Source organism: Anthonomus grandis, chromosome 17 (genome assembly GCF_022605725.1).
Source record: "Anthonomus grandis grandis chromosome 17, icAntGran1.3, whole genome shotgun sequence".
Taxonomy (NCBI): domain Eukaryota; kingdom Metazoa; phylum Arthropoda; class Insecta; order Coleoptera; family Curculionidae; genus Anthonomus; species Anthonomus grandis.
Genome location: NC_065562.1, coordinates 18,557,866 through 18,583,913, shown reverse-complemented (window position 1 = coordinate 18,583,913; position 26,048 = coordinate 18,557,866). Strand labels below are relative to the sequence as shown.

Genomic DNA, 26,048 nt, shown 5'->3' with positions numbered 1-26,048 from the left:
CTTTGAGAAAAGATGGACTATTTCATGTGCTTAAGGAAGTTTTTATCTTGAGTGAGAAAAATAGCTGAAAGTACACTCTGGGTGGACCGATTTTTTTGAAATAACTTTGATCTAAATGTTCCTTTATTGCCTTATTTTTATATCAAATCCTCCCGTAAAACTGAGTTAGCCGCTGTATCCCGTTGAGTTTCTAACTCATAGTTTCAATTATTTGATATTCTCGGGACATTTTTTTTAATTGGTAACATATTTCAGTATTCTCCGAAATATATACGGGATAATGAGAAAAAGTCTTTTCCAAGCAATTGCACTTTTTGTGGCATTTAAGGTCACTTTGATCTCATTGAGTTTACTTGGTCTATAATACTTTAGATTTTAATTCTAAGCCTTAAATGCCTAGAAGAAATCATTAACTAAATAATTATTCTAGGCAGTAAAAGTAATTTACTTAAAGCAGTGACGTCAAGTGCCTTAAAGAATTAATTAATATTGTAATTTTTTTGTAGGCCTTCATAGTTATTTGGATCTCGTTGCAGTCATTTGGCTTTCAGCGTAAAAAAAATATTTAAAAAAATGAAATAAACATGTATGTAAGTTAAAAGAATGTGAACGCACTAGACAATTACGTTTCGAAACACCTGTAAGAAACTGACTATTTGCTTGTAATTTTTTTTTAACGATAAAGGTGCCAGGAAAGCCTGGAAAAAATGTCGAACTCAATGCATCTATTGTCGACATACCGTTGCTCCTTTTAGATGGCGAATAAATATTATTTGACAGTATCGAATGCCTCGCTTAGATCTGAAAAAAATCAACTTTTTTTCCAGATTAGGGACTCTCAATGACGAGGGGATAAAGGGAGCCCCCTATATGGTCCCTCAGACGAGCCAAATAAAGAAAGACCGCGCGGAGTCACTTTCGGTTTTTATTATTCGGTCTCATGGGTGCATTTATCCGTGACAGCTCCGCTCATTATGACCCAAGAGGTTCGTTTTACTATAAACGCTTCAATGGCTTTTATAAGAGTCTCGGTACGGGGCAGACCGCACGGCGACACGCCGCCCATTATTGCAATTCAATGAACTTTTCATTGGTTTTTACCATTAAGGTCCTTTCGAGCCGGATTCATCATCATCTTCTTTATTTCTAGTGGATAAACATCAAATCCCAAATACACCTGGTCATAGACTTTCCCATAAAGAAAACACCGGGGCTTATCTCACTACTATCGCGACCAACGAAATGAATGTTTGCCAACGAGATTAGAAAAATGTATTTACCTTAATTCCCATTATATCCATTGATTGGTTTGGGTAGTATGCTGTGATATCTTATCTGCTTTTTTTTTTATCGTTTTGTGTTTGTCTCAGCAACGTTGCCTAAGTTGAGAAAAAATAAGAGATTTTCAGGTCAGTCAATGAAATGGTGAAGGGGCCAGGCAAGCGCAACTTGGTTAGAAACAGTTTTGATAGTTTGTCGAAATGTTCTCTGGACAATTTGATTGGACACGTTTTTGAGGGTTTTGCAAAATTTGTAGAAGTTTTTGAGAAAACAAATTTTTTTTTGGGAAAAATTTTTTTTTTTTGAAGTTTCTCAAAGGGTCTATAAGTCAAAAAGTATCATATATGGTTTCGAAAATTTGTTGAAATATTGCTTGGACAATTTGATTAGATCTGTATTTTAGGGTTTTTTGAAATATATCCCAAGATTTCAAGAAAAACATTTTTTTGGAAAAAACATTTTTTTCTTGAAATGTTTTAAAACGTCTATAACTCAAAAAGTTAAGCAGATACAATTATGAAAATTGGTCCAAGTATTTTCTGAACAATTTGGTTAGACACGTGTGTCAGGGTTTTTCGAAATATGTACAAAAATTAAAAAAAAAAAACATAATTTTTTGGAAAAATACTTTTTTTCTTCAAATTTTTCAAAATCTCCATAACTCAAAAATTTGAGTAGATAGAGTTATGAAAATTTGTACAAATATTCTCTGGACAATTTGATTAGACACGTGTGTCAGGGTTTTTCGAAATATGTACAAAAATTTAAAAAAACAGATTTTTTTGGAAAAATAATTTTTTTCTTCAAATTTTTCAAAATCTCCATAACTCAAAAATTTGAGTAGATAGAGTTATAAAAATTTGTACAAATATTCTCTGGACAATTTGATTAGAGACGTGTGTCAGGGTTTTTCGAAATATGTACAAAAATTTTAAGAAACAGAATTTTTTGGAAAAATAATTTTTTCTTCAAATTTTTCAAAATCTCCATAACTCAAAAATTTTAGTAGATAGAGTTATGAAAATTTGTACAAATATTCTCTGGACAATTTGATTAGACACGGGTGTCAGGGTTTTTCGAAATATGTACGAAAATTTAAAAAAACAGAATTTTTTGGAAAAATAATTTTTTGCTTCAAATTTTTCAAAATCTTTATAACTCAAAAATGTAAGTAGATAGAGTTATGAAAATGTGTACAAATATTCTCTGGACAATTTGATTAGACACGTATGTCAGGGTTTTTCGAAATATGTACAAAAATTTAAAAAAAACAGATTTTTTTGGAAAAATAATTTTTTGCTTCAAATTTTTCAAAATCTCCATAACTCAAAAATTTAAGTAGATAGAAATATGAAAATTTGTACAAATATTCTCTAGACAATTTGATTAGACACGTGTGTCAGGGTTTTTCGAAATGTGTACAAAAATTAGAAAAAACAGAATTTTTTGGAAAAAGAATTTTTTTTTTTCAAATTTTTCAAAATCTTTATAACTCAAAAATGTGAGTAGAAAGAGTTATGAAAATTTGTACAAATATTCTCTGGACAATTTGATTAGACACGTGTGTCAGGGTTTTTCGAAATATGTACAAAAATTAGAAAAAACAGAATTTTTTGAAAAATAATTTTTTTCTTCAAATTTTTCAAAATCTCCATAACTCAAAAATTTGAGTAGATAGAGTTATGAAAATTTGTACAAATATTCTCTAGACAATTTGATTAGACACGTGTGTCAGGGTTTTTCGAAATGTGTACAAAAATTAGAAAAAACAGAATTTTTTGGAAAAATAATTTTTTTTCTTCAAATTTTTCGAAATCTCTTTAACTCAAATATTTGAGTAGAAAGAGTTATGAAAATTTGTACAAATATTCTCTGGACAATTTGATTAGACACGTGTGTCAGGATTTTTCGAAATATGTACAAAAATTTAAAAAAACAGAATTTTTTGGAGAAAATAATTTTTTGCTCCAAATTTTTCAAAATCTCCATAACTCAAAAATTTAAGTAGATAGAGTTATGAAAATTTGTACAAATATTCTCTGGACAATTTGATTAGACACGTGTATCAGGGTTTTTCGAAATATGTACAAAAATTTAAAAAAACAAATTTTTTTGGAAAAATAATTTTTTTCTTCAAATTTTTCAAAATCTCCATAACTCAAAAATTTGAGTAGAAAGAGTTATGAAAATTTGTACAAATATTCTCTGAACAATTTGGTTAGACACGTATGTCAGGGTTTTTCGAAATATGTACAAAAATTTAAAAAAAACAGATTTTTTTGGAAAAATAATTTTTTGCTTCAAATTTTTCAAAATCTCCATAACTCAAAAATTTAAGTAGATAGAAATATGAAAATTTGTACAAATATTCTCTAGACAATTTGATTAGACACGTGTGTCAGGGTTTTTCGAAATGTGTACAAAAATTAGAAAAAACAGAATTTTTTGGAAAAAGAATTTTTTTTTTCAAATTTTTCAAAATCTTTATAACTCAAAAATGTGAGTAGAAAGAGTTATGAAAATTTGTACAAATATTCTCTGGACAATTTGATTAGACACGTGTGTCAGGGTTTTTCGAAATATGTACAAAAATTTAAAATAATAGAATTTTTTGGAAAAATTTTTTTTTTCTTCAAATTTTTCAAAATCTCCATAATTCAAAAATTTGAGTAGATAGAGTTATCAAAATGTGTACAAATATTCTCTGGACAATTTGATTAGAGACGTGTGTCAAGGTTTTTCGAAATATGTACGAAAATTAAAAAAAACAGAATTTTTTGGAAAAAAATTTTTTTGCTTCACATTTTTCAAAATCTCCATAACTCAAAAATTTGAGTAGAAAGAGTTATGAAAATTTGTACAAATATTCTCTGAACAATTTGGTTAGACACGTATGTCAGGGTTTTTCGAAATATGTACAAAAATTTAAAAAAAACAGATTTTTTTGGAAAAATAATTTTTTGCTTCAAATTTTTCAAAATCTCCATAACTCAAAAATTTAAGTAGATAGAAATATGAAAATTTGTACAAATATTCTCTAGACAATTTGATTAGACACGTGTGTCAAGGTTTTTCGAAATATGTACAAAAATTTAAAAAAACAGATTTTTTTGGAAAAATAATTTTTTGCTTCAAATTTTTCAAAATCTTTATAACTCAAAAATTTAAGTAGATAGAGTTATGAAAGTTTGTACAAATATTCTCTGGACAATTTGATTAGACACGTGTGTCAGGGTTTTTCGAAATATGTACAAAAATTTAAAAAAACAGAATTTTTTGGAAAAATAATTTTTTGCTTCAAATTTTTCAAAAACTCCATAACTCAAATATTTGAGTAGATAGAGTTATGAAAATTTGTACAAATATTCTCTGAACAATTTGATTATTCACGTGTGTCAGGGTTTTTCGAAATTTGTACAAAAATTTAAAAAAAAACAGAATTTTTTGAAAAAATAATTTTTCAAAATCTCCATAACTCAAAAATTTGAGTAGATAGAGTTATGAAAATGTGTACAAATATTCTCTGGACAATTTGATTAGAGACGTGTGTCAGGGTTTTTCGAAATATGTACAAAAATTTAAAAAAAACAGAATTTTTTGGAAAAATAATTTTTTTCTTTAAATTTTTCAAAATCTCCATAACTCAAAAATTTGAGTAGATAGAGTTATGAAAATTTGTACAAATATTTTCCGGACAATTTCATTGGACACGTGTGTCAGGGTTTTTCGAAATATGTACCAAAATTTAAAAAAACAGAATTTTTTGGAAAAATAATTTTTTCTTCAAATTTTTCAAAATCTCCATAACTCAAAAATTTGAGTAGATAGAGTTATGAAAATTTGTACAAATATTCTCTGGACAATTTGATTAGAGACGTGTGTCAGGGTTTTTCGAAATATGTACAAAAATTTAAAAAAACAGAATTTTTTGGAAAAATAGTTTTTTGCTTCTAATTTTTCAGAATCTCCATATCTCAAAAATTTGAGTAGATAGAGTTATGAAAGTTTGTACAAATATTCTCTGGACAATTTGATTAGACACGTGTGTCAGAGTTTTTCGAAATATGTACAAAAATTTAAAAAAACAGAATTTTTTGGAAAAATAGTTTTTTGCTTCTAATTTTTCAGAATCTCCATATCTCAAAAATTTGAGTAGATAGAGTTATGAAAGTTTGTACAAATATTCTCTGGACAATTTGATTAGACACGTGTGTCAGAGTTTTTCGAAATATGTACAAAAATTTAAAAAAACAGAATTTTTTGGAAAAATAGTTTTTTGCTTCTAATTTTTCAGAATCTCCATATCTCAAAAATTTGAGTAGATAGAGTTATGAAAGTTTGTACAAATATTCTCTGGACAATTTGATTAGACACGTGTGTCAGGGTTTTTCGAAATATGTACAAAAATTTAAAAAAAAACAGAATTTTTTTGAAAAATAATTTTTTTCTTCAAATTTTTCAAAATCTCCATAACTCAAATATTTGACTAGATAGAGTTATGAAAATTTGTACAAATATTCTCTGGACAATTTGATTAGAGACGTGTGTCAGGGTTTTTCGAAATATGTACAAAAATTTAAAATAGTAGAATTTTTTTGGAAAAATTATTTTTTTTCTTCAAATTTTTCAAAATCTTTATAACTCAAAAATTTAAATAGATAGAGTTATGAAAATTTGTACAAATATTCTCTGGACAATTTGATTGGACACGTGTTTCAGGGTTTTTCGAAATATGTACAAAAATTTAAAAAAAACAGAATATTTTTGAAAAATAATTTTTTTTCTTCAAATTTTTCAAAATCTCCATAACTCAAAAATTTGAGTAGATAGAGTTATGAAAATTTGTACAAATATTCTCTGGACAATTTGATTAGAGACGTGTGTCAGGGTTTTTCGAAATATGTACAAAAATTTAAAAAAAAACATAATTTTTTGGAGAAAATAATTTTTTGCTCCAAATTTTTCAAAATCTCCATAACTTAAAAATTTGAGTAGATAGAGTTATGAAAATTTGTACAAATATTCTCTGGACAATTTGATTAGACACGTGTGTCAGGGTTTTTCGAAATATGTACAAAAAATTAAAAAAACAGAATTTTTTGGAAAAATAATTTTTTCTTCAAATTTTTCAAAATCTCCATAACTCAAAAATTTGAGTAGATAGAGTTATGAAAATTTGTACAAATATTCTCTGGACAATTTGATTAGACACGTGTGTCAGGGTTTTTCGAAATATGTACAAAAATTTAAAAAAAACAGAATTTTTTTGAAAAATAATTTTTTTTCTTCAAATTTTTCAAAATCTCCATAACTCAAAAATTTGAGTAGATAGAGTTATGAAAATTTGTACAAATATTCTCTGGACAATTTGATTAGAGACGTGTGTCAGGGTTTTTCGAAATATGTACAAAAATTTAAAAAAAAACATAATTTTTTGGAGAAAATAATTTTTTGCTCCAAATTTTTCAAAATCTCCATAACTTAAAAATTTGAGTAGATAGAGTTATGAAAATTTGTACAAATATTCTCTGGACAATTTGATTAGACACGTGTGTCAGGGTTTTTCGAAATATGTACAAAAAATTAAAAAAACAGAATTTTTTGGAAAAATAATTTTTTCTTCAAATTTTTCAAAATCTCCATAACTCAAAAATTTGAGTAGATAGAGTTATGAAAATTTGTACAAATATTCTCTGGACAATTTGATTAGACACGTGTGTCAGGGTTTTTCGAAATATGTACAAAAATTTAAAAAAAACAGAATTTTTTTGAAAAATAATTTTTTTTCTTCAAATTTTTCAAAATCTCCATAACTCAAAAATTTGAGTAGATAGAGTTATGAAAATTTGTACAAATATTCTCTGGACAATTTGATTAGAGACGTGTGTCAGGGTTTTTCGAAATATGTACAAAAATTTAAAAAAAAACATAATTTTTTGGAGAAAATAATTTTTTGCTCCAAATTTTTCAAAATCTCCATAACTTAAAAATTTGAGTAGATAGAGTTATGAAAATTTGTACAAATATTCTCTGGACAATTTGATTGGACACGTGTTTCAGGGTTTTTCGAAATATGTACAAAAATTTAAAAAAAACAGAATATTTTTGAAAAATAATTTTTTTTCTTCAAATTTTTCAAAATCTCCATAACTCAAAAATTTGAGTAGATAGAGTTATGAAAATTTGTACAAATATTCTCTGGACAATTTGATTAGAGACGTGTGTCAGGGTTTTTCGAAATATGTACAAAAAATTAAAAAAACAGAATTTTTTGGAAAAATAATTTTTTGCTCCAAATTTTTCAAAATCTCCATAACTCAAAAATTTGAGTAGATAGAGTTATGAAAATTTGTACAAATATTCTCTGGACAATTTGATTAGAGACGTGTGTCAGGGTTTTTCGAAATATGTACAAAAATTTAAAAAAAAACATAATTTTTTGGAGAAAATAATTTTTTGCTCCAAATTTTTCAAAATCTCCATAACTCAAAAATTTGAGTAGATAGAGTTATGAAAATTTGTACAAATATTCTCTGGACAATTTGATTAGACACGTGTGTCAGGGTTTTTCGAAATATGTACAAAAAATTAAAAAAACAGAATTTTTTGGAAAAATAATTTTTTCTTCAAATTTTTCAAAATCTCCATAACTCAAAAATTTGAGTAGATAGAGTTATGAAAATTTGTACAAATATTCTCTGGACAATTTGATTAGACACGTGTGTCAGGGTTTTTCGAAATATGTACAAAAAATTAAAAAAACAGAATTTTTTGGAAAAATAATTTTTTCTTCAAATTTTTCAAAATCTCCATAACTCAAAAATTTGAGTAGATAGAGTTATGAAAATTTGTACAAATATTCTCTGGACAATTTGATTAGACACGTGTGTCAGGGTTTTTCGAAATATGTACAAAAATTTAAAATAATAGAATTTTTTGGAAAAATAATTTTTTTTCTTCAAATTTTTCAAAATCTCCATAACTCAAAAATTTAAGTAGATAGAGTTATGAAAATTTGTACAAATATTCTCTGGACAATTTGATTAGACACGTGTGTCAGAGTTTTTCGAAATATGTACAAGAATTAAAAAAAACAGAATTTTTTGGAAAAATAATTTTTTTCTTCAAATTTTTCAAAATCTCCATAACTCAAAAATTTGAGTAGATAGAGTTATGAAAATTTGTACAAATATTCTCTGGACAATTTGATTAGAGACGTGTGTCAGGGTTTTTCGAAATATGTACAAAAATTTAAAAAAACAGAATTTTTTGGAAAAATAGTTTTTTGCTTCTAATTTTTCAGAATCTCCATATCTCAAAAATTTGAGTAGATAGAGTTATGAAAGTTTGTACAAATATTCTCTGGACAATTTGATTAGACACGTGTGTCAGAGTTTTTCGAAAAATGTACAAAAATTTAAAAAAACAGAATTTTTTGGAAAAATAGTTTTTTGCTTCTAATTTTTCAGAATCTCCATATCTCAAAAATTTGAGTAGATAGAGTTATGAAAGTCTGTACAAATATTCTCTGGACAATTTGATTAGACACGTGTGTCAGGGTTTTTCGAAATATGTACAAAAATTTAAAAAAAACAGAATTTTTTGGAAAAAAAATTTTTTGCTTCAAATTTTTCAAAATCTTTATAACTCAAAAATTTAAATAGATAGAGTTATGAAAATTTGTACAAATATTCTCTGGACCATTTGATTAGACACGTGCGTCAGGGTTTTTCGAAATATGTACAAGAATTAAAAAAAACAGAATTTTTTGGAAAAAAAATTTTTTGCTTCAAATTTTTCAAAATCTTTATAACTCAAAAATTTAAATAGATAGAGTTATGAAAATTTGTACAAATATTCTCTGGACCATTTGATTAGACACGTGCGTCAGGGTTTTTCGAAATATGTACAAGAATTAAAAAAAACAGAATTTTTTGGAAAAAAAATTTTTTGCTTCAAATTTTTCAAAATCTTTATAACTCAAAAATTTAAATAGATAGAGTTATGAAAATTTGTACAAATATTCCCTGGACAATTTGGTTAGACACGTGTGTCAGGGTTTTTCGAAATATGTACAAAAATTAAAAAAAACAGAATTTTTTGGAAAAATAATTTTTTGCTTCAAATTTTTCAAAATCTCCATAACTCAAAAATTTAAGTAGATAGAAATATGAAAATTTGTACAAATATTCTCTAGACAATTTGATTAGAGACGTGTGTCAGGGTTTTTCGAAATATGTACAAAAATTTAAAATAGTAGAATTTTTTTGGAAAAATTATTTTTTTTCTTCAAATTTTTCAAAATCTCCATAACTCAAAAATTTGAGTAGATAGAGTTATGAAAATTTGTACAAATATTTTCTGGACAATTTGATTGGACACGTGTTTCAGGGTTTTTCAAAATTTATAAAAAAATTTGAAAAAAAAATTTTGGAAAATTTTTATTTTTTATAACGTCCATAACTCAAAAACTTGACCATGTACAATTCTGAAAATTTGTACAAATATTCTTTCAAGTGGATTTTAGCGTTTTTTAAAATATTGGCTTAAAAAAATGGCGGTGGTGCCAAAATGAACAAACTTTCGAAAGCCTGTAAGAAAATCAATATTTCCTTTAAAAAAAAATAACGGACAGACTAAAGTTTGCATTTAAAAACAATAACATAACACTAAACTATAAATGGCGAATTCACCGGAAAAATGATTTAAGCCTTTAATATTGACCATATGGTGAAGGGGCCGGAAAAGGAAAATTTTGAATTTTACCGAACCACAATAAAATGAACGATAAATTAAGAGACAAACTTAATAATGCATCTATCGTCGGCATACGTCGTTTTTTTCTCGTACAACGATTTTCCCGCACGTAAACTTGGCAACGGCGCGCAAGCGCGAGGTTTCCGCGATGTTGTTTCACTTGACAGATAATAATTCACTGTGTGTGTGTGTGTGTGTGTGAATGCACTTTTAAAAATATCAACGTGATGCGAGGATCAACATCGGTGTGAATTTCGTGCTTTTTTTCTATACAAAAATTTCAGCAAAAAAAAATGGTTTAAAAAGTCGTGGTGCGGGTAATATGCAATCGGTGAGTAACCGCACAACTCACCGCTACTTCCCTATTGAACTCAAATCTTATCTGTTATTAGAAAAAACCGTTTTTTTTTTCCCTAGAAGGTCATAACAATATTCGGAGTGTGATTAAACGGAATTTTTCTTTGTTTCAAGGTGAACTCGTCAGGGATTGTGGCGGTACCCCGCGGGAGCAAGGGCCCCAGGAGTCTCTACCTCAAACGCTATGGAGACAGTTTCGGATTTACGCTCAGGCACTTTATCGTTTATCCGCCAGAGGGCGTCACTGTAAGTCCCTTTTATTTATACATTAAAATTGTGGAAACTTTTATGGACCCGACACCGAAAAAATCACTCGGATATGTGTTATAATAAGCGAGCTATGGGCGGTTCAAATATGTTTTGATTGAAGAGTGGCTTGATGGGGTTACTGTAATTTTTGCGTTTTTGGGGACATCGTCAGTGGTACCAAATATGTGATGTGAACATTAGATTTGTGAGGAAAAGTTAGCTGAAAAAGAGTACAATGTCGATGGATTTATGTTGATTTCTAAGAAAGTTAAGATTTGTGGGTGAACCATTAGTGGTACCAAAAATCTGATTTCACCATTAGATTTGGGCGGAAAAATGAGCTGAAAAAGAGTACCATGTCGGAAGGATTTATTTTAATTTTTAAGAAAGTTGTGATTTTTGACTAAACCGTCAGTGGTACCAAAAATCTGATTTCACCATTAAATTTGCAAGGAAAAATTAGTTAAAAAAGAGTACCATGTCCATAGTTTTATTTTAATTTTTTTTAAAAAATGTAATTTTTGGCTAGACCATTAGTGGTACCAAAAATCTGATTTCACCATTAGATTTGGGCGGAAAAATAAGCTGAAAAAGAGTACCATGTCGAAGGATTTATTTTAATTTTTAAGAAAGTTGTGATTTTTGACTAAACCGTCAGTGGTACCAAAAATCTGATTTCACCATTAAATTTGCAAGGAAAAATTAGTTGAAAAAGAGTACCATGTCCATAGTTTTATTTTAATTTTTTTTTAAAAAATGTAATTTTTGGCTAAACCATTAGTGGTACCAAAAATCTGATTTCACCATTAGATTTGGGCGGAAAAATAAGCTGAAAAAAAGTACCATGTCGAAGGATTTATTTTAATTTTTAAGAAAGTTGTGATTTTTGACTAAACCATCAGTGGTACCAAAAATCTGATTTCACCATTAAATTTGCAAGGAAAAATTAGTTGAAAAAGAGTACCATGTCCATAGTTTTATTTTAATTTTTTTTAAAAAATGTAATTTTTGGCTAAACCATTAGTGGTACCAAAAATCTGATTTCACCATTAGATTTGGGCGGAAAAATGAGCTGAAAAAGAGTACCATGTCGAAGGATTTATTTTAATTTTTAAGAAAGTTGTGATTTTTGACTAAACCGTCAGTGGTACCAAAAATCTGATTTCACCATTAAATTTGCAAGGAAAAATTAGTTGAAAAAGAGTACCATGTCGATAAGTTTACCTTAATTTTGCGATTCAACATTCTACTATATTCCCGGTAGGAGAACGACGGGCGTCACGCGGCCTGCGGCGCCCTCCTAGCCCCGCTGGACACCATCTTCGTAAAGCACGTGCGCGATCGCAGCGCCGCCAAACAGGCGGGTTTGCAACGTGGTGACCGTCTGGTGGCCGTCAACGGTCAACCCACCACCGACCTCACGTACCAGCAGGTGGTCAACCTCATCTCCAAGAGTCCCGACTACCTTCATTTACTCGTGGTGCCCAAGGAAGAAGACGTCTTACAAAGGGTTAGAACTCTTCTCATTTAAGACAGTTTATAAAGTGCGTCACTCTTACAGTTTTTCCCGGATACCGCCTACAACCCGGTTTCCAACCAGGATAACGGTCCCGTTTACCCGGAGGTACCACTGGATCGGGCGACTGCACAGCAGATCCTCACGCAGCGTATCGCACAGCGTGCCGCCCCTCAGGAGTTCCGGGTGGACGCCGCCTCTTGGCGGTACTTGAACCAACCCTACTTTCCAGAGTACGACTACCAGCATCATCATCCAGGATTAGTCAGGGGTTCCAGGCAGGAGTATTCTAATCGTAGCACGGACAGCGTATTGGATCCCAGAAGACCGCAACAACATCAAGAGATTTATGCAGAGATCCACCATCCAAATGAGGTAGGGTTTAGTGGGACGATAATATGCTGATGATATATCTACGTTCATCCAAGATCTGAGTTGGCCAGACCTGGATTTTCTGAAAATTGTGTTTTTGATCAGGTGCAGCTACGTCAAAAGTCCCGGGCCCAACCCCAAGTGCCACTTTACCGTAAAATGGGGCGGCGAGCGAGCGAGGGCAGCCACCTGGTGCCGCCCGGTGGCGGCGGCGACTACAGTGGCGCCACTTCGTTGACTTCCTCGGACGGCGAGAATTATTACTACCACGAGAGGATGAGGGCGATGCAAAACAAACCCTACTATTTGCCTTCGAGTGGAGACGGTTTGGCAACGATGGACGCGGGGTGCAGGTTACAGAGCAGCGAGGCGACAAGGAGGGAGAGCACTAGCTCCATTTCGTCTTCCATAGCTGACAGTACGTACATATTAGTTGAAAAAGTACTTGTTACTCGGCAATTCTCGTAGCAACTAGTTAGTATTAGCCCGTCATGCAAATATACTAATATGGAGGAATCACCAAAACAGGCAGTCAAAGTCAAGTCAAACTTCATTATGAAGTCATTTTAGTAGACCTAAACAGTAAGAAATAATTAATCTTATTTTAAACGTATTCATTCGTTAAGGATCTTCAACCCCTATAAAATGTAAAAGAGAATTGATTAATGCTCTAGAAGCCTGTTATACTATGCCTAGTAGGTTTACTTTTACAGAATAATTCTTGAGTGAAAAATATCAATAAAAAGAAGAAAAACTTAAAGTCTAATTTCTAAATGGCATTCAGTTGCTTTGAAAAATTCAATTTTTTTTTCTGTTTTATTCCTCAACTGTCTGGAATTAGTAAAATAGTATTTTTCTTCCAGGAAGTTGAACTGTCTTAGTCCTCAATTGCCTAGAATTAGAGCAGTTAAATAAATCCATTTTTCTTAAATCTCGATAACGATTTAAACCAATGATAATAATAATGACAAATTAAATTAAAAAAATAAAGTGAATATTCAAAAAAGCGAGGCTCAGTTTGTCAGATTATAAATCTAACAACTGTTCAATTAATCTTAGCTCTAATACCTAAATTGACGACTACAAAAGTAAATACTAAGAACCTTTTGATTTAATTAATTTTGATATATCATATTATAATTTTTAAGTATACAATAGAAAGAAAGAATATTGCCATTTATAATTTCTATATTTTAATTTTTTTTTCAATTTTTTTTTGAGTATGATTTTTCATTATTACACTATAAGATGTATACGTGTCTCTGTATGTAGTATTAAGATTGTTGCTCACAAAATTGGTTTCTTTGATCAGGATCGTCCTTATTTAATTCGTGTATTAGTCTAATTTAATAAGGGTGGTATTCATTTGCTTTTAAGATGCGTCTTACTGACGTTCCGGCTATATTATTAGAAAATTGTGAAGTTGGATTTTCTTTGACGGAGCGCAGAACGTTTAATTTTGTTTCTTCAGAAATTTTTGGACGACCTGATCTTGGCAAATCCCTAACATGACCTGAAGTTATGAATTTGTGCTCTATTCTACTAACTGTTAACAGAGAAATAGGATGGTTTGGGTATTTGGCATTAGACAATTCACTTACTTCTTTTTGCGTGCGCATTCGATCCGTTAAATTAGCCATAATTTATTCTGATAAAAACTGTTAATTTTCGAACTGACAGTGACATTCGAAAATGGAGATTCTTTACAAGTGCAACCATGGAAATAGAAACAATTGGCAGTGTTTATAACATTATTTTTATCCTCGATTTTACCTTAATTTGTAAATAGACGTACTTATTTGTTTTTTTGTTATTGAAATGTAAATATTTCGGAAACAGTTGAGTTTTGAGATAAAGTGTGTCATACGAAAGTTGCTTGGAATTTCGCCTATATTTCATAAATGCAATAAAAAATATAGCCTTCCATTTAAAAAAATCACCGATGACGTCATATCTTTTTTCGGTTCCACCCTGTATACAAAAATATATGTGAAACAATGCGCAACTTAAAATAAAAATCAACGGGCACGAGCGTTTTCTCAAAAAATCACGTCTCTAATTTTTATCGAATTTATGCGAAACTTTAGGCGGTCACTGTATATTTAACGATAATAATATATGATGTGTTGCCTGGGTACTTTATACGCTAATTTTTGCGTAATGACACATCAAACGAATAGTTAGCAGCATCAGCGGTAGCAACGCATTACTTAATAGCCGAGTAACGACTAATCAAAAATCAACGAAAATCTCTAGTACACACAGACACACACATTCTCTACATTCAATAGAATCATGTTCATTTTATTAGGTAGCAAAGGCAGTACCACCACCTCGTACGATTCAAACTCGACCCTGACCGGCCACGAGATGGACGAGGAGGCGAGCCGCCTGGCGGCCGAACTGCGCGTGCGCCAAAGCGTACGTCAAAAAGAGGAGTTCCTGCGCACGCCCGTGGTACGCGAGTTCCACGGCAAGCCCAAGAGACTGGAACGACCCGTGTGGCCCCCGAACGGCACCCTGGGAATCCCGTACGAGGGCGATTACGGGGGCGTGCCCGACACGGCCGCGCCCACCGCGCACGCGTACTCCCCACGTGACCGACGACCTCTGGGTCTGGAGGGCGTGCGTGAGGCGGAAACCGCGCCCTCGTTTGCCGGCGAGGGCGTGGCCGTGGTGCAGAGCGCCGCGGCCGACGACAGACGGTGAGTGTCGCGAACGTCGACTAAAGTTTTGAATTTATAAAGTTTGACGTTTACAGGAGCGTTATCAATTACATTTTGGCCTATTTGTTTCCCATGTAAGTCGTGCTGGTTTGTTTGGGGTTAAACGGTTGCGATTTTTTTCCCTTGGGGGTTGAAGTGAGTGAAGTTTCCACAAGGAAACGGGGGTTTTGTTTTTATTTGCGTTGGCCAGTTACCAAACAACGTGGGTAGCAACATGACGTTTTGGGTTAAGGGTCAACGGAGCAAATGAGCACCTAAAAATCAAACGTCAACTTGCCACCTGGGTTACCATAACAGGGGCACATGATTAAAACGTTCATTATTGCAGGATGAACCACTACCACCACGCCTTCCAAAACGTGCAGAAGAAAGCGAAGGAGTTCGAGACGTGCGCCGAGGACAGTCCCCGCACCGACTTGTCACGAAGCGAACTCGCCCGACTCAGCACCAAAGTGCTGCAGCCGAACGTGACCGAGCGGGCGCACGAGTACGAGGCGAAAACGAACGAGGGCGCACGAACGAAACCGACCGGTGCCACGCCCTCGCTGCCCGTGACGTCGTCCAATACGTGTTCGGTGCTTAAAAGGATACAAAAGGACAGCCGATCCCTGGATAGTTCTGGTGAGTTTTTGGGTGACCGTCGTTTACTTTGGTAGTGCTTGATCGCCGCTTTATATACGTACGCTTGTTTCACATTTATTGTTCACGTGTAAAAAGTGCAATCATTTTATTGATGGGCGAGGACAGGTAGCAACGGTAGCGTCTACCACGATCCCCTGTCCAGTTTGTCAAAGCAACAACGGCTCTCCGGGAATGTTATCATTTCCAGCGGGAGCAAGTACATTCACTGTCCGCCGCCAGAGGGCGCAGCCAAGAGTCAAGGTTAGGTTTTGGCTGATTTTGTTTTGTTGTATATAGTTTTATCCTTGTTGTTGTTGTTGTTGTTTGACTAACCCTCTTCCCCTTTACGGTAAGCGTTGTTTTAATACCTATTGTAGTGTCCTAATGTATTACCGGAACATTGAGGGATTCATACCTAATGTATCCCAAGCAATTGTATATGAAAACAAACATGTTTTTAATAAGAAACTCATCGACTTTCATATGCAACCAAAATCAATAAAATTGGTACAAGGGGGTTTCCAAATATTTCGATTTTTATAAAGCCTTTGACTGTATCAAGAATTTTTTCAATCTACTAGAAAACCACTGAATAACTTTAAAAGGGTTACAGTTACAAGGAAACTTGTAAGGACCTTTTTGCTTAAAAAACTCATCAGCTTTCATATGAAACCAATATCAATAAAATCGCTACAAGAGTTTTCAAAGTATGTACATATATAGGATAGATGACCGATCTATAAGGCCGATGGGGACGCGTGGGCAGACCCGACTAGGCGGAAAACCCGGACTTAACTCTAACTTATTCCCGCCATTATTATTAATGACGACCGTCGTCGTGACCGATAATAATTTTCTAAAATGCGAATCTTAATGAACCTGCGTGTCTAACAAGATCGTATATTACATAAGCCGGTATACGAGGGGGGAACCTTTTTTCCTCCCGTTTTAAAACCGGATTTTACCGTGTGCACCTTTGATTAATGAACCCTCATGGTATAATAGTAAATTAGAGGGATTACTAGAGGGGGGGGGGGGAGTGTAAACTTTGTATCATATTTGGTGTTTAATTGGTAAAAGCCAGTGGCGTACCCAACCTGTAACATGGTCCTTAGACAAACTTTGCGCTATATGTATTGTGTTATACATCACAGCCTGGATGCACCATTGTTGAAACCACATTTATTCCGCATGTCCTAAAGTATTTTTGCATGCTCTTCCCCCTGAAGTTTATATCCTTTATGCCTAAATTGGTCAATAATATTCCAGATATATCCTCAAACAACGAGACGACGTCGCGCCCATTTAGGGCGCGGTCCAACTCGGCCGAGTCCTGGACAACCGCCAACGGAGACAAAGGTATGCAATTAGAGCACACACACACACACAATAATTTAACTCACTGAGCTTGAGCCCTTGAACACGCCCACCCACCGCTTACAGAGTCGGCCACGCCCCCGATGGTCACGCCCCCGGTCGCTCCCTCGCCTCACTCCGCCTCGCCGCTCCTCGTGCCGCTCCCGGTCCTCCAGATGCACTTTCCCCATCATCAAACCGTTGGGGGGGCCACGCCCCCGCCACGCCCTCACACCCTGGATTTGGCGGAGGAGCGGCCCCAGAGGCCCGCCCGGGGGCACTTTAAGTCGCACGCCGATAGTGAGTCATTCGTTTTTCCAGTGTGGAGGTTTTTTCGTTTGTTTTAATGTGGGAGTGTGCGGAGGGAGTGACTAACATGTTTGAGGAATTTTGGGAAATCAATCAAATGTCCCTTGACATTTATAAAGAGGGATTTAAGTGCGCATTTAACATGATCCAGTACATTTCTTATTAGGGTCCCTAATCTTCTTGACTGTTAAAAATTGAATCTAATGAGTCCTTTTTTTGACTAATCCATGGAAGCTTGTTTAACCTCAAGGTTAAAATAAACCCTTTGATGTACTAAAATGGCCCTTTTCCTTCCTCTATAGCCTGTTGCTTACCTATTTGTCTATGTTAACGCGCTTACTCTTCTTCTTTCTAGCTAACCCGGTTGTCGTGAAGCGACGTATTAAAAATAACTTTGGTAAGTCCACGATTATGACCTTCCCCCTCCCATGAAATCCGTCAATAAAAAATCGAACTTTCCAGGTCAAGACGAACGAAACAGGCGGCCAGAGTCGTACCTGAAGGCGACCAAGGGCGACCAGACGTCCTTCGGGAGTGACCTTAGCGACAACGAAGATTTGACCCCCCAAGGGATGAGAAAGTGAGTGAATCTGCTTACTATTATTATTGTTATTTAAAAAACGGTTAAGGGTTCGTCCTACTAATTTTCACGGCTTTGTTACTCAGCTTTCTTTTTAAAATTCCCGCCTATTTGTTTCTGTGTAGCCGGTATAGGAAGTGGCAACCATCCCCGTTCTATGGGGACATCGAGCAGCTACGCAAATTATTCGAAGACTCTTCTAAAGGGTGAGCACTTGAGTGCCCGGTTTTGGTCTTGTTTTTTTGAGAGAATTTTAACACTGCTACTAACCTATGTCTTTGGCTTACTTTTTACTAACATTTAATCCACTAGTAACTAAGTCTAACCACGCTCGTTTTGTATTAGTTTAATTTCTTTGTACTAACAGTATATGCTACAATAAAGTAAGGTACAACCCTCCCTTCCCTTCCCTAGTGCTTATGGGCTGTAAAGAATGAACAGGCACGCCGCCATATTGATTCGACTGTCATTAATGTCAATGTCCAAGGCCAACTTGATTCTATAAGGATAATATCTTCATATTAAAAAAACATGTACGGCCGATAAAGTAGGTCGCCTGTCATTGACGTCTTAGAAGTGTCGTTGCCAACTATTTTAATTTTTAATTATATTCTTATTATAGTTATTTATTTTATTAATAATTTTTATAAAAGTTAAAGTTAGAATAAAAAATCGATTTTGGGGTAAAAAAATCCTTAAATTTGAGGCAATAAATAAGTTTGGCAACAGTGGCTCAAATCAGTAAAACAATTCAAAACAGACTTGCCAGCTAATTTCTTTGGGGGAAAAGAATTCCTTTGATGTGGCAACCCTGTGTACAACAAGTTAGTAAACATTGATGTCTAGATAACGCCATCTTGTTCACACTGAACGGCCGATAAAGTAGATTTCCTATTATTAACGACAAAAAATTGTCATTGAATCGACTGTCATTAACGTCACTGTTCCAAGGCCAACTATTTTTTTTTTAATTTCAATTTCAAATTTTACGATGAGAACCTAAGATTTAAAATTTAAAAAAGAAAATCGATTTTTAAAAAAATCCTTAAATTTGGAAACAATGGCTTGACATTTTTTTCCCAAAGTAATTTTTTTTTTCTTTGGGGGAAAAACAATCGGTTTGGCAACCCTGTGTAAAAAATGACGTTTAAAAAACGATAAGGAACAGCACGGTCGATAAAGTAGATCCCTTATTATGAACGTCAAAGAATTGTCATTGAATCGCATGTCAATAGTGTCACTGTTCCAAAGCCAACTTTACTAATAAATTATTACTATTATAAAAAATTGTTTTTACACTGATAATCTTCGATTTCCAAATTTGAAAAAAAAACTGATTTTGGGATGAAAAAAGTCCTTAAAATGGAGGCAATAAGTTTGGCAACAATGGCTTAAATCAGTAAATTAAGAAAACAACCTAAAAACAGGGTGCCAGTTAATTTCATTGGGAAAAACCTTTCATTTAATTTGGCAACCTTGTGTAAAAGAAAGTCTCTAAAAAGACAATTTCTGAAAGTCAAGAAATTGTCATTAAGGCCACTGTTTCAAGGCCTTTCCAACTCCTTTTATTAAACATTTGTTTTTATTTCAATTTTATTTTTATTATCAATTATCTTTACGACGATAATCTTATACATTTGAAAAGAAAAATAATTTTAGGGTAACAAATTTTTAAATTTGAGTAATTCACAAGTCCTCAAATTTGATTTGGCAACCCTGTGCAAAAAAAAGGTTGTCCATAATGAACGGCCGATAAAGTAGATACCCTATTACTAACGTCAAAGAATTGTCATTGGGTAAACTGTCATTAGTGTCACTGGACCAATGCCAACTTGACCAATAAATAATTATTAATTATTTTTACGATTGAAATAATTCATAAGATAATAATTTTCTTAAACTAGGTTGGCCTCAAGCTCAAATCGATAAAAACAGAGTTGCCAGACTTATGGTTTTTCAAAAGGCCTTTAGATTAATAATTAAACAATCACATAATTGAGTAAATTCCCTAGGCTGATTTGGCAACCCTGTTTCAAGGAACTAATACTAAGACTAACCTTTTGTGTAGCATATACAGCATCCAGAATACCAATATATACACGTCAGCCTTAACTATGTAGTTAATTTTAACAAAATGTCAATTTTCAAGGATAATTCACTCAGTGTTTATTACAACTTTACCATTTGACAGTAAAAACCCGCACTACGATGTACTATAGTCATATACGAGTTTTCCGGTAATTTCCGCTCGATTATCACAAATTTAATTAAAAAAAAACAAGCGGACAGATTCATTCTGACACAACCGGCGGCCATATTGGAAACAACTAAACTAAACGTCATCTGCCAAAGCCGACTTGACAAACAATGCCATTGCAGAATATTAAAAAAAAAATCATCGTTAAGCACTGAAAACGCGCACAAACAACGTTTATAGATCGTATTCGTGATTTTTTAATTAATTTCCGCCCGATTATCGTGACTATTTAAAAAAAAAACGGATTTTAATCGTGACACGGCCGTCGGCCATATTGGAAACAACTGAAGCGAACGTCATCGGTCAACGGCGACTTGACAAACAACGTCATTAATGTCAAAGAATCGCGGAATATTTTAACAAAATTCGCTGTTTTTAGCACTAAAAACGTCCCAAAAGTCATTTATCGTAAGTTTTTTTTAACAAAAGCGATTTTATTGAAAAATATCGAAGAAAAACGATTTAAGCGTGACACGACCCGACGCCATATTGGAAACGACTGAGCCAAACGTCACTGGCCAAAGCCGACTTAACTATAATAATTTTCTTGATTACATTCTGACGACTGAATATATTTTTAGGAATTTCTTTAGTGCGTAGAAATGCAACAAATTCACAAGTTGTTGCACGGTTCGATCGAAAAAAAAGTGTCCGAATACTCGGAATTCCTTTTTAAGGAGGGTGAGTTTATTCGGTTTTATTCATCAGGCCTATGAGGTGCGTTTAATTCGGCTCATATATGACGGTAATATTTGATAAAATTTTCCCCTTGAGGGGGTTTAATAGGGTCACAACTCCTAAAATCCCAATTATATTAAGCATCTTAAATCATTTTATAATGGTTATTATTACATTGTAAAAGTTAGGTTATGTGACGTCGCTCTGTCCTTGTTTGGCTCTAATTAAGAAACCCGTTATCATTGATTAGTGACTCACACTTAACCCTCACTTACATAACCATAGACAACAAATTCATTCACATAAAAACGAGTGGATTGTAACAATAAGGTGCTAATTTGGAAATTTCTTTTTTCACTATGTTTCTCTCTCTCTCTCTCTGATTTAGCGGGAGCGGAAGTAGTAGTAGCTCTTTGGATCGCGAGAAATTCCCGCCGCCAGTGACTTCGGTGGTGCAATACAAGAAGGACTCGAAAGTAATCCGGGAGGGGTTGGTGCATTGTAAGATCCTACAGATCGACGGGAAGGTAAGAAAACGCCTTTTTTTTGAGTAAAACTCCTATTTAAGTAACTCGAATAGTTGTTAAGTTATCCCCAAAAAAAAACTTGTCCTGGAACTAAAATTGTTATAGTCCAGGCAGTTTTTGGCTTAGGATCGAATTGTTCGCATATAATTGATCTGCAGAGTGCCCCCTACAATGCAGTAAAAGAATTATAAAAATATCTTAAATGTTCAATAAATTCAATCGAACAGTTGATCATAGACATTGAATACATTTTTGAAAAATTTGATGAACCAACTAGGATTGACTTGCGTAATAGGTGTATAAATATTATTACAAACCATATTAAGTCAAACAAATTTTGCAAAAATACTAACAATAATTTCAAGAAAAGTACAAGTAAAACTATACAATTTATACGTAACCATAAAGAGCTTGTAATCACGAAAGCAGATAAGGGTAATTGCACCGTAATCCAAAACAAGTATGACTGACCAAAGGATAGTTAATGCTCTCAATGATACTGAAACTTATAAAAAATTAAATAAAAATCCTACCATGAACATTCAAAGTAAAACTAACAAAATTATATCACAACTTTTTGATAAAAAAATGATATCGATTGAACAACAAAAATGGTTAAAAATTAATAATGGTGTCGCTCCCAAAATCTATTTTTTACCAAAAATTCATAAATTGGGGACACCACTACGACCCATAGTCTCTTTTACTGGTTCCCCTCTTTACAATTTAACAAAACTTTTGTCCAACATAAAACATTTTTTATAAAAGATGAACGATATGTGAAAAATTCTTTTGATTTCGCTAATTACATTAAAAAGCAAACAGTCCCTGAAGGTTATATTCTTGTATCGTTGGATGTTGTTTCTTTATTTACTAATATACCGGTGGACCTAGTAACTGATATAATCACCCAAAAGTGGCATCTTATCCGGCCTAATACATCGCTAGACCTTGAAACAGTTGTTTTTCTTTTTAATTTTTGTATTGAGAATAATTATTTCCAACATGGTGAAAATTTCTATACCCAAATTTTTGGCCTAGGAATGGGAAACTGCATGTCCCCAATATGCTCAGACATTGTAATGGCACAACTACAAGATCAGTGTATTTCTGAACTATCTTTTAATGTACCTTTTTTATGTAGGTACGTTGATGACATAATCACGGCAATTCCAAATAAAAAAGAAAACGAAATTCTATCAGTCTTCAATAGTTTCCATCCACGTTTACAATTCACTATCGAACAAGAAATTAACTGTAGTCTTCCATTTTTGAATGTTAAAGTCATAAGATCCACAGATGGTACCATAAAAACAGATTGGTATCAAAAACCAACTTTTTCAGAACGCATTTTAAATTATTTTTCAGAACATCCTATGACACACAAAATAAATGTAATAAAAAACCTAAAACATCGGTGCTTGAGACTTTCTAGTCCAGAATATCATAAAAAAAAACCTTCATTATGTTCAGACAATTTTAAAGAAAAACAACTACCCCCTATCAATTATTAAAAAAATAATTAACGACACCGAGAACATTACTCAAAATATTACACGAAACAATGAAAATAATCAATTGGCTTATTTCAAGATTCCTTACATTAACACACTTTCTCATAAAATTAAAAAGACCATACAATCAAAATCTGATGTTATTAAAATCTCAGAAAGAAGTGAAAACTCGGTAAGAAAACATTTCTTTAAGAAGCTTAAAACTAAAGACGCCTTTGATTTACATTCTAACATTATTTATAAAATACCTTGCTCTGGGTGTGATGTGTGTTACATTGGTCAGACGGGTAGATATTTGAGGCAGCGCCTATACGAACATGAGTATGATTGTAGGAATTTAGCCCTTAAAAAAAACCCTACTGCTTTAGCTGAGCACAAAATGAATACAGGACACAATTTTAATTTTGGCAAGACTACAATTATGCGCCAACAGCAGCTTTTTAAAAAGAGACTTCTAGCCGAAATGATAAACATAAAAAAACATAATAATGCGGTAAATAAAAGAACGGATATAGACAATCTAAGTTCTTCTTATTTTAATCTAATAGATCAAATCAAAATGTAAACTTTTGGGACTGTTTTGGTTCTTATCACTAAAAAGAATGCGTCTATTGTGTTCTCGCATACCCGGTTTTTCTGGCTAGATGCTAAATTATTATTGAACACCGTAGAATCAATTTTAAAGCAACTGTCTGTGATACAACCCATCAATTTAAACCGTTTTTGTTAAAAAAATAATATTTTATATATTCTATGTTACCTGTGTGTCCTGTAAACATGATTTTTTATGACAAGCAAAATCACACTGTTATGTAAGCAATTTTATCATTTTTTTTTTGTTGTGTAATTTTTTTTTAATTCAAATCTAAGATTTTGTTGTTTTTTTTTTTTTTTGTTTTTCTGTTTTTTTTCTTTTTTGGTGGTATCAACATAACCCCAAAAAGTTAAATTTTGTTTATATATAATAATCCTTTTTTATTGTGTCTTTTTTGTTACCTTAGGGCCCTGATGAAGCAATAAAATTATTGCGAAACGTTGGCCAGTACATAAAGTGACGTTTGTTTTTATTCCTTCCATCCCATCCCACAACTAAACTCAAGATATCTTAAATGGTTTGGAAGTTTTATATGGTGATATAATTGGACCACAATTTTTATTACACCCTGTAAATCCGGGGGTGCCATAAACCAACGATTTAGCTCAGACACTCCCAATAGCTTAATAATACTTTTATGACCCTCTTAAGGGCCTTAAGAATACCTGGGACGGGGTTAAATCAGATAAATTTAAAGAGGATCCCATTGCTAAATATTGTAAACATGGGGCGGAGGAAAATACGAAGATAATGGAGGGTAGTTCCGATCAAAACAATGCAGAGAAAACAGGGTTGGAGTGGGACGAATCATTAGGTTTTTTTGGGGGTTACAGTGACACAAAGTCATCCAGGTGACACCTCGTTGGACGTTTGTAAATTTATAAGTAAAACTAAACTATTTCTTTAATTTTGATTAGAATTTTGCGTTTTTGTCCCACTGTACCTCAGACCATTTGAGTACTCAAAACAATGATTTTTATGAATGTGCATACCGGGTGTCCAAATAAGAAAGGACGCCGGCTGTATCTTGGAAACTATTCATCGCACAGCGCTGAAAAAAAAATTCTTAAGAAAAGTGGCCAAAAAAAATGGCTGGAAAATATTCAAGTTCCTAAGACGTAACTGCAGAGTAATTTCAAAAAATTCAAATTTCGTCTAAAATCGCCAGTATTAGGTACCATTTTGAAAACATCAGAATAATCTTCATTAATTTGGCTTAAGAATTTTCTTCATATATCCAATGAAAAGGGTGAGGGAAGATCATAAATAATGCAACTTTTCAATCGCCCTGTACTCAGATTCTTTATTAAAAGTAATTCAAGTAGGTACTCGTTTAAAAGGAAATTCAAAGGGCTTTCAAAATATGCACCTGTCAATGTCACTTTGTTTTCAGTGAAGTCGTCAGAGGGCGTTGTTTAACAGAGACTGGGTTTTTAGAGATTTTCTCTAAAAAGTTAAATGCAATGATATGATTTTTTCACTGCGGTTTCGAAGACTTAAAACATACTAACAAAACAGTGAAAACCGCGTTTCGATATCTCCATTTATTTTCGAGTAATTTTAAAATAACCTATTTTTCAAATTTTAAATATAAGTACCTATAATTAATTTAACAAATGATTCAGAATAAGCAGGAATTGACAGATTAGATAAGTCGGAATAAGTTTGTCTCAGCGTTTTTACATATATTGAGTCGCATTAATATACAGGGTGATTCACGGTAGATGGCCCATTAGACGTTTTAGGCGAATGGCAACGCCGATCAATCTGAAACAAAAAACGTTACAAAAATTAAACTCCCCGACTTGATAACAGTTTATTTCAAATGCAATCAGAACTCAACGGATGCCTCTAGAATAATATATATGCTATGCGGTATCCAGAACAGAGACATTATACAAAAAGGACATTTAAAAAAAAAACATTGGCTCGCTTATTATTTTTTTTCTCCAATACGGTTCGTTTTATCGATAATGAACAAGAGTACCCTTTTTTTAGCCTAGGGTTCAAAGTATCCAAATTTATTTTTTTTTAGACTTTAACGTACAGGGTGTTAAAAATATACGCATTAAAGTGTACAACCTAGTCCGCCCCTGGTAAAGTAAACAAGGTAAATGTATTTTAAGGATGTCATTTTAAGAGGTCCCTAATAGTGTTCATCGCCTAAAATTTTTATTAAATTCTACCGGGTAGTTTAAAAGTAATTTATGAAAAACCAATTTCCAGCAGCGTCCTTTAGGAGGCTGTATCTTCGTAAAGAAGGCCTGTAGGATTTTTTTTTATAGGAATGTTCGGTATTATTTTTCGATATTCTACCTGAATCCGAGAGATCACATGAACCGGGACACCCTGT

The 26,048-nt window shown here is 32.9% G+C and overlaps 1 protein-coding gene across 16 annotated transcripts in view; it reads left to right on the top strand.

The window, feature by feature from the left end:
• The window catches only part of LOC126746168 (rho GTPase-activating protein 21), a 176,908-nt gene that overhangs the window by 110,854 nt on the left and 40,006 nt on the right, over positions 1–26,048 (top strand). For 3 of the 16 annotated variants that reach the window (XR_007663802.1, XM_050454313.1, XM_050454302.1), the window contains 14 exons: positions 10,510–10,641; positions 11,909–12,154; positions 12,206–12,535; positions 12,638–12,950; positions 14,844–15,237; positions 15,294–15,332; positions 15,587–15,879; positions 16,006–16,140; positions 17,149–17,238; positions 17,323–17,535; positions 17,900–17,941; positions 18,007–18,124; positions 18,250–18,330; positions 21,448–21,586. Coding sequence is in view for 15 of the 16 variants with exons in the window: in XM_050454313.1 (XP_050310270.1) it covers positions 10,510–10,641; positions 11,909–12,154; positions 12,206–12,535; positions 12,638–12,950; positions 14,844–15,237; positions 15,294–15,332; positions 15,587–15,879; positions 16,006–16,140; positions 17,149–17,238; positions 17,323–17,535; positions 17,900–17,941; positions 18,007–18,124; positions 18,250–18,330; positions 21,448–21,586 (2,565 nt within the window). In the remaining variant the exon portion in view is untranslated. Of the gene's footprint in view, positions 1–10,229; positions 10,370–10,509; positions 10,642–11,908; positions 12,155–12,205; positions 12,536–12,637; positions 12,951–14,843; positions 15,238–15,293; positions 15,333–15,586; positions 15,880–16,005; positions 16,141–17,148; positions 17,239–17,322; positions 17,536–17,899; positions 17,942–18,006; positions 18,125–18,249; positions 18,331–21,447; positions 21,587–26,048 lie in introns of those variants that run through there. The other 13 variants (XM_050454306.1, XM_050454304.1, XM_050454303.1 and 10 more) reach the window with 13 other exon arrangements.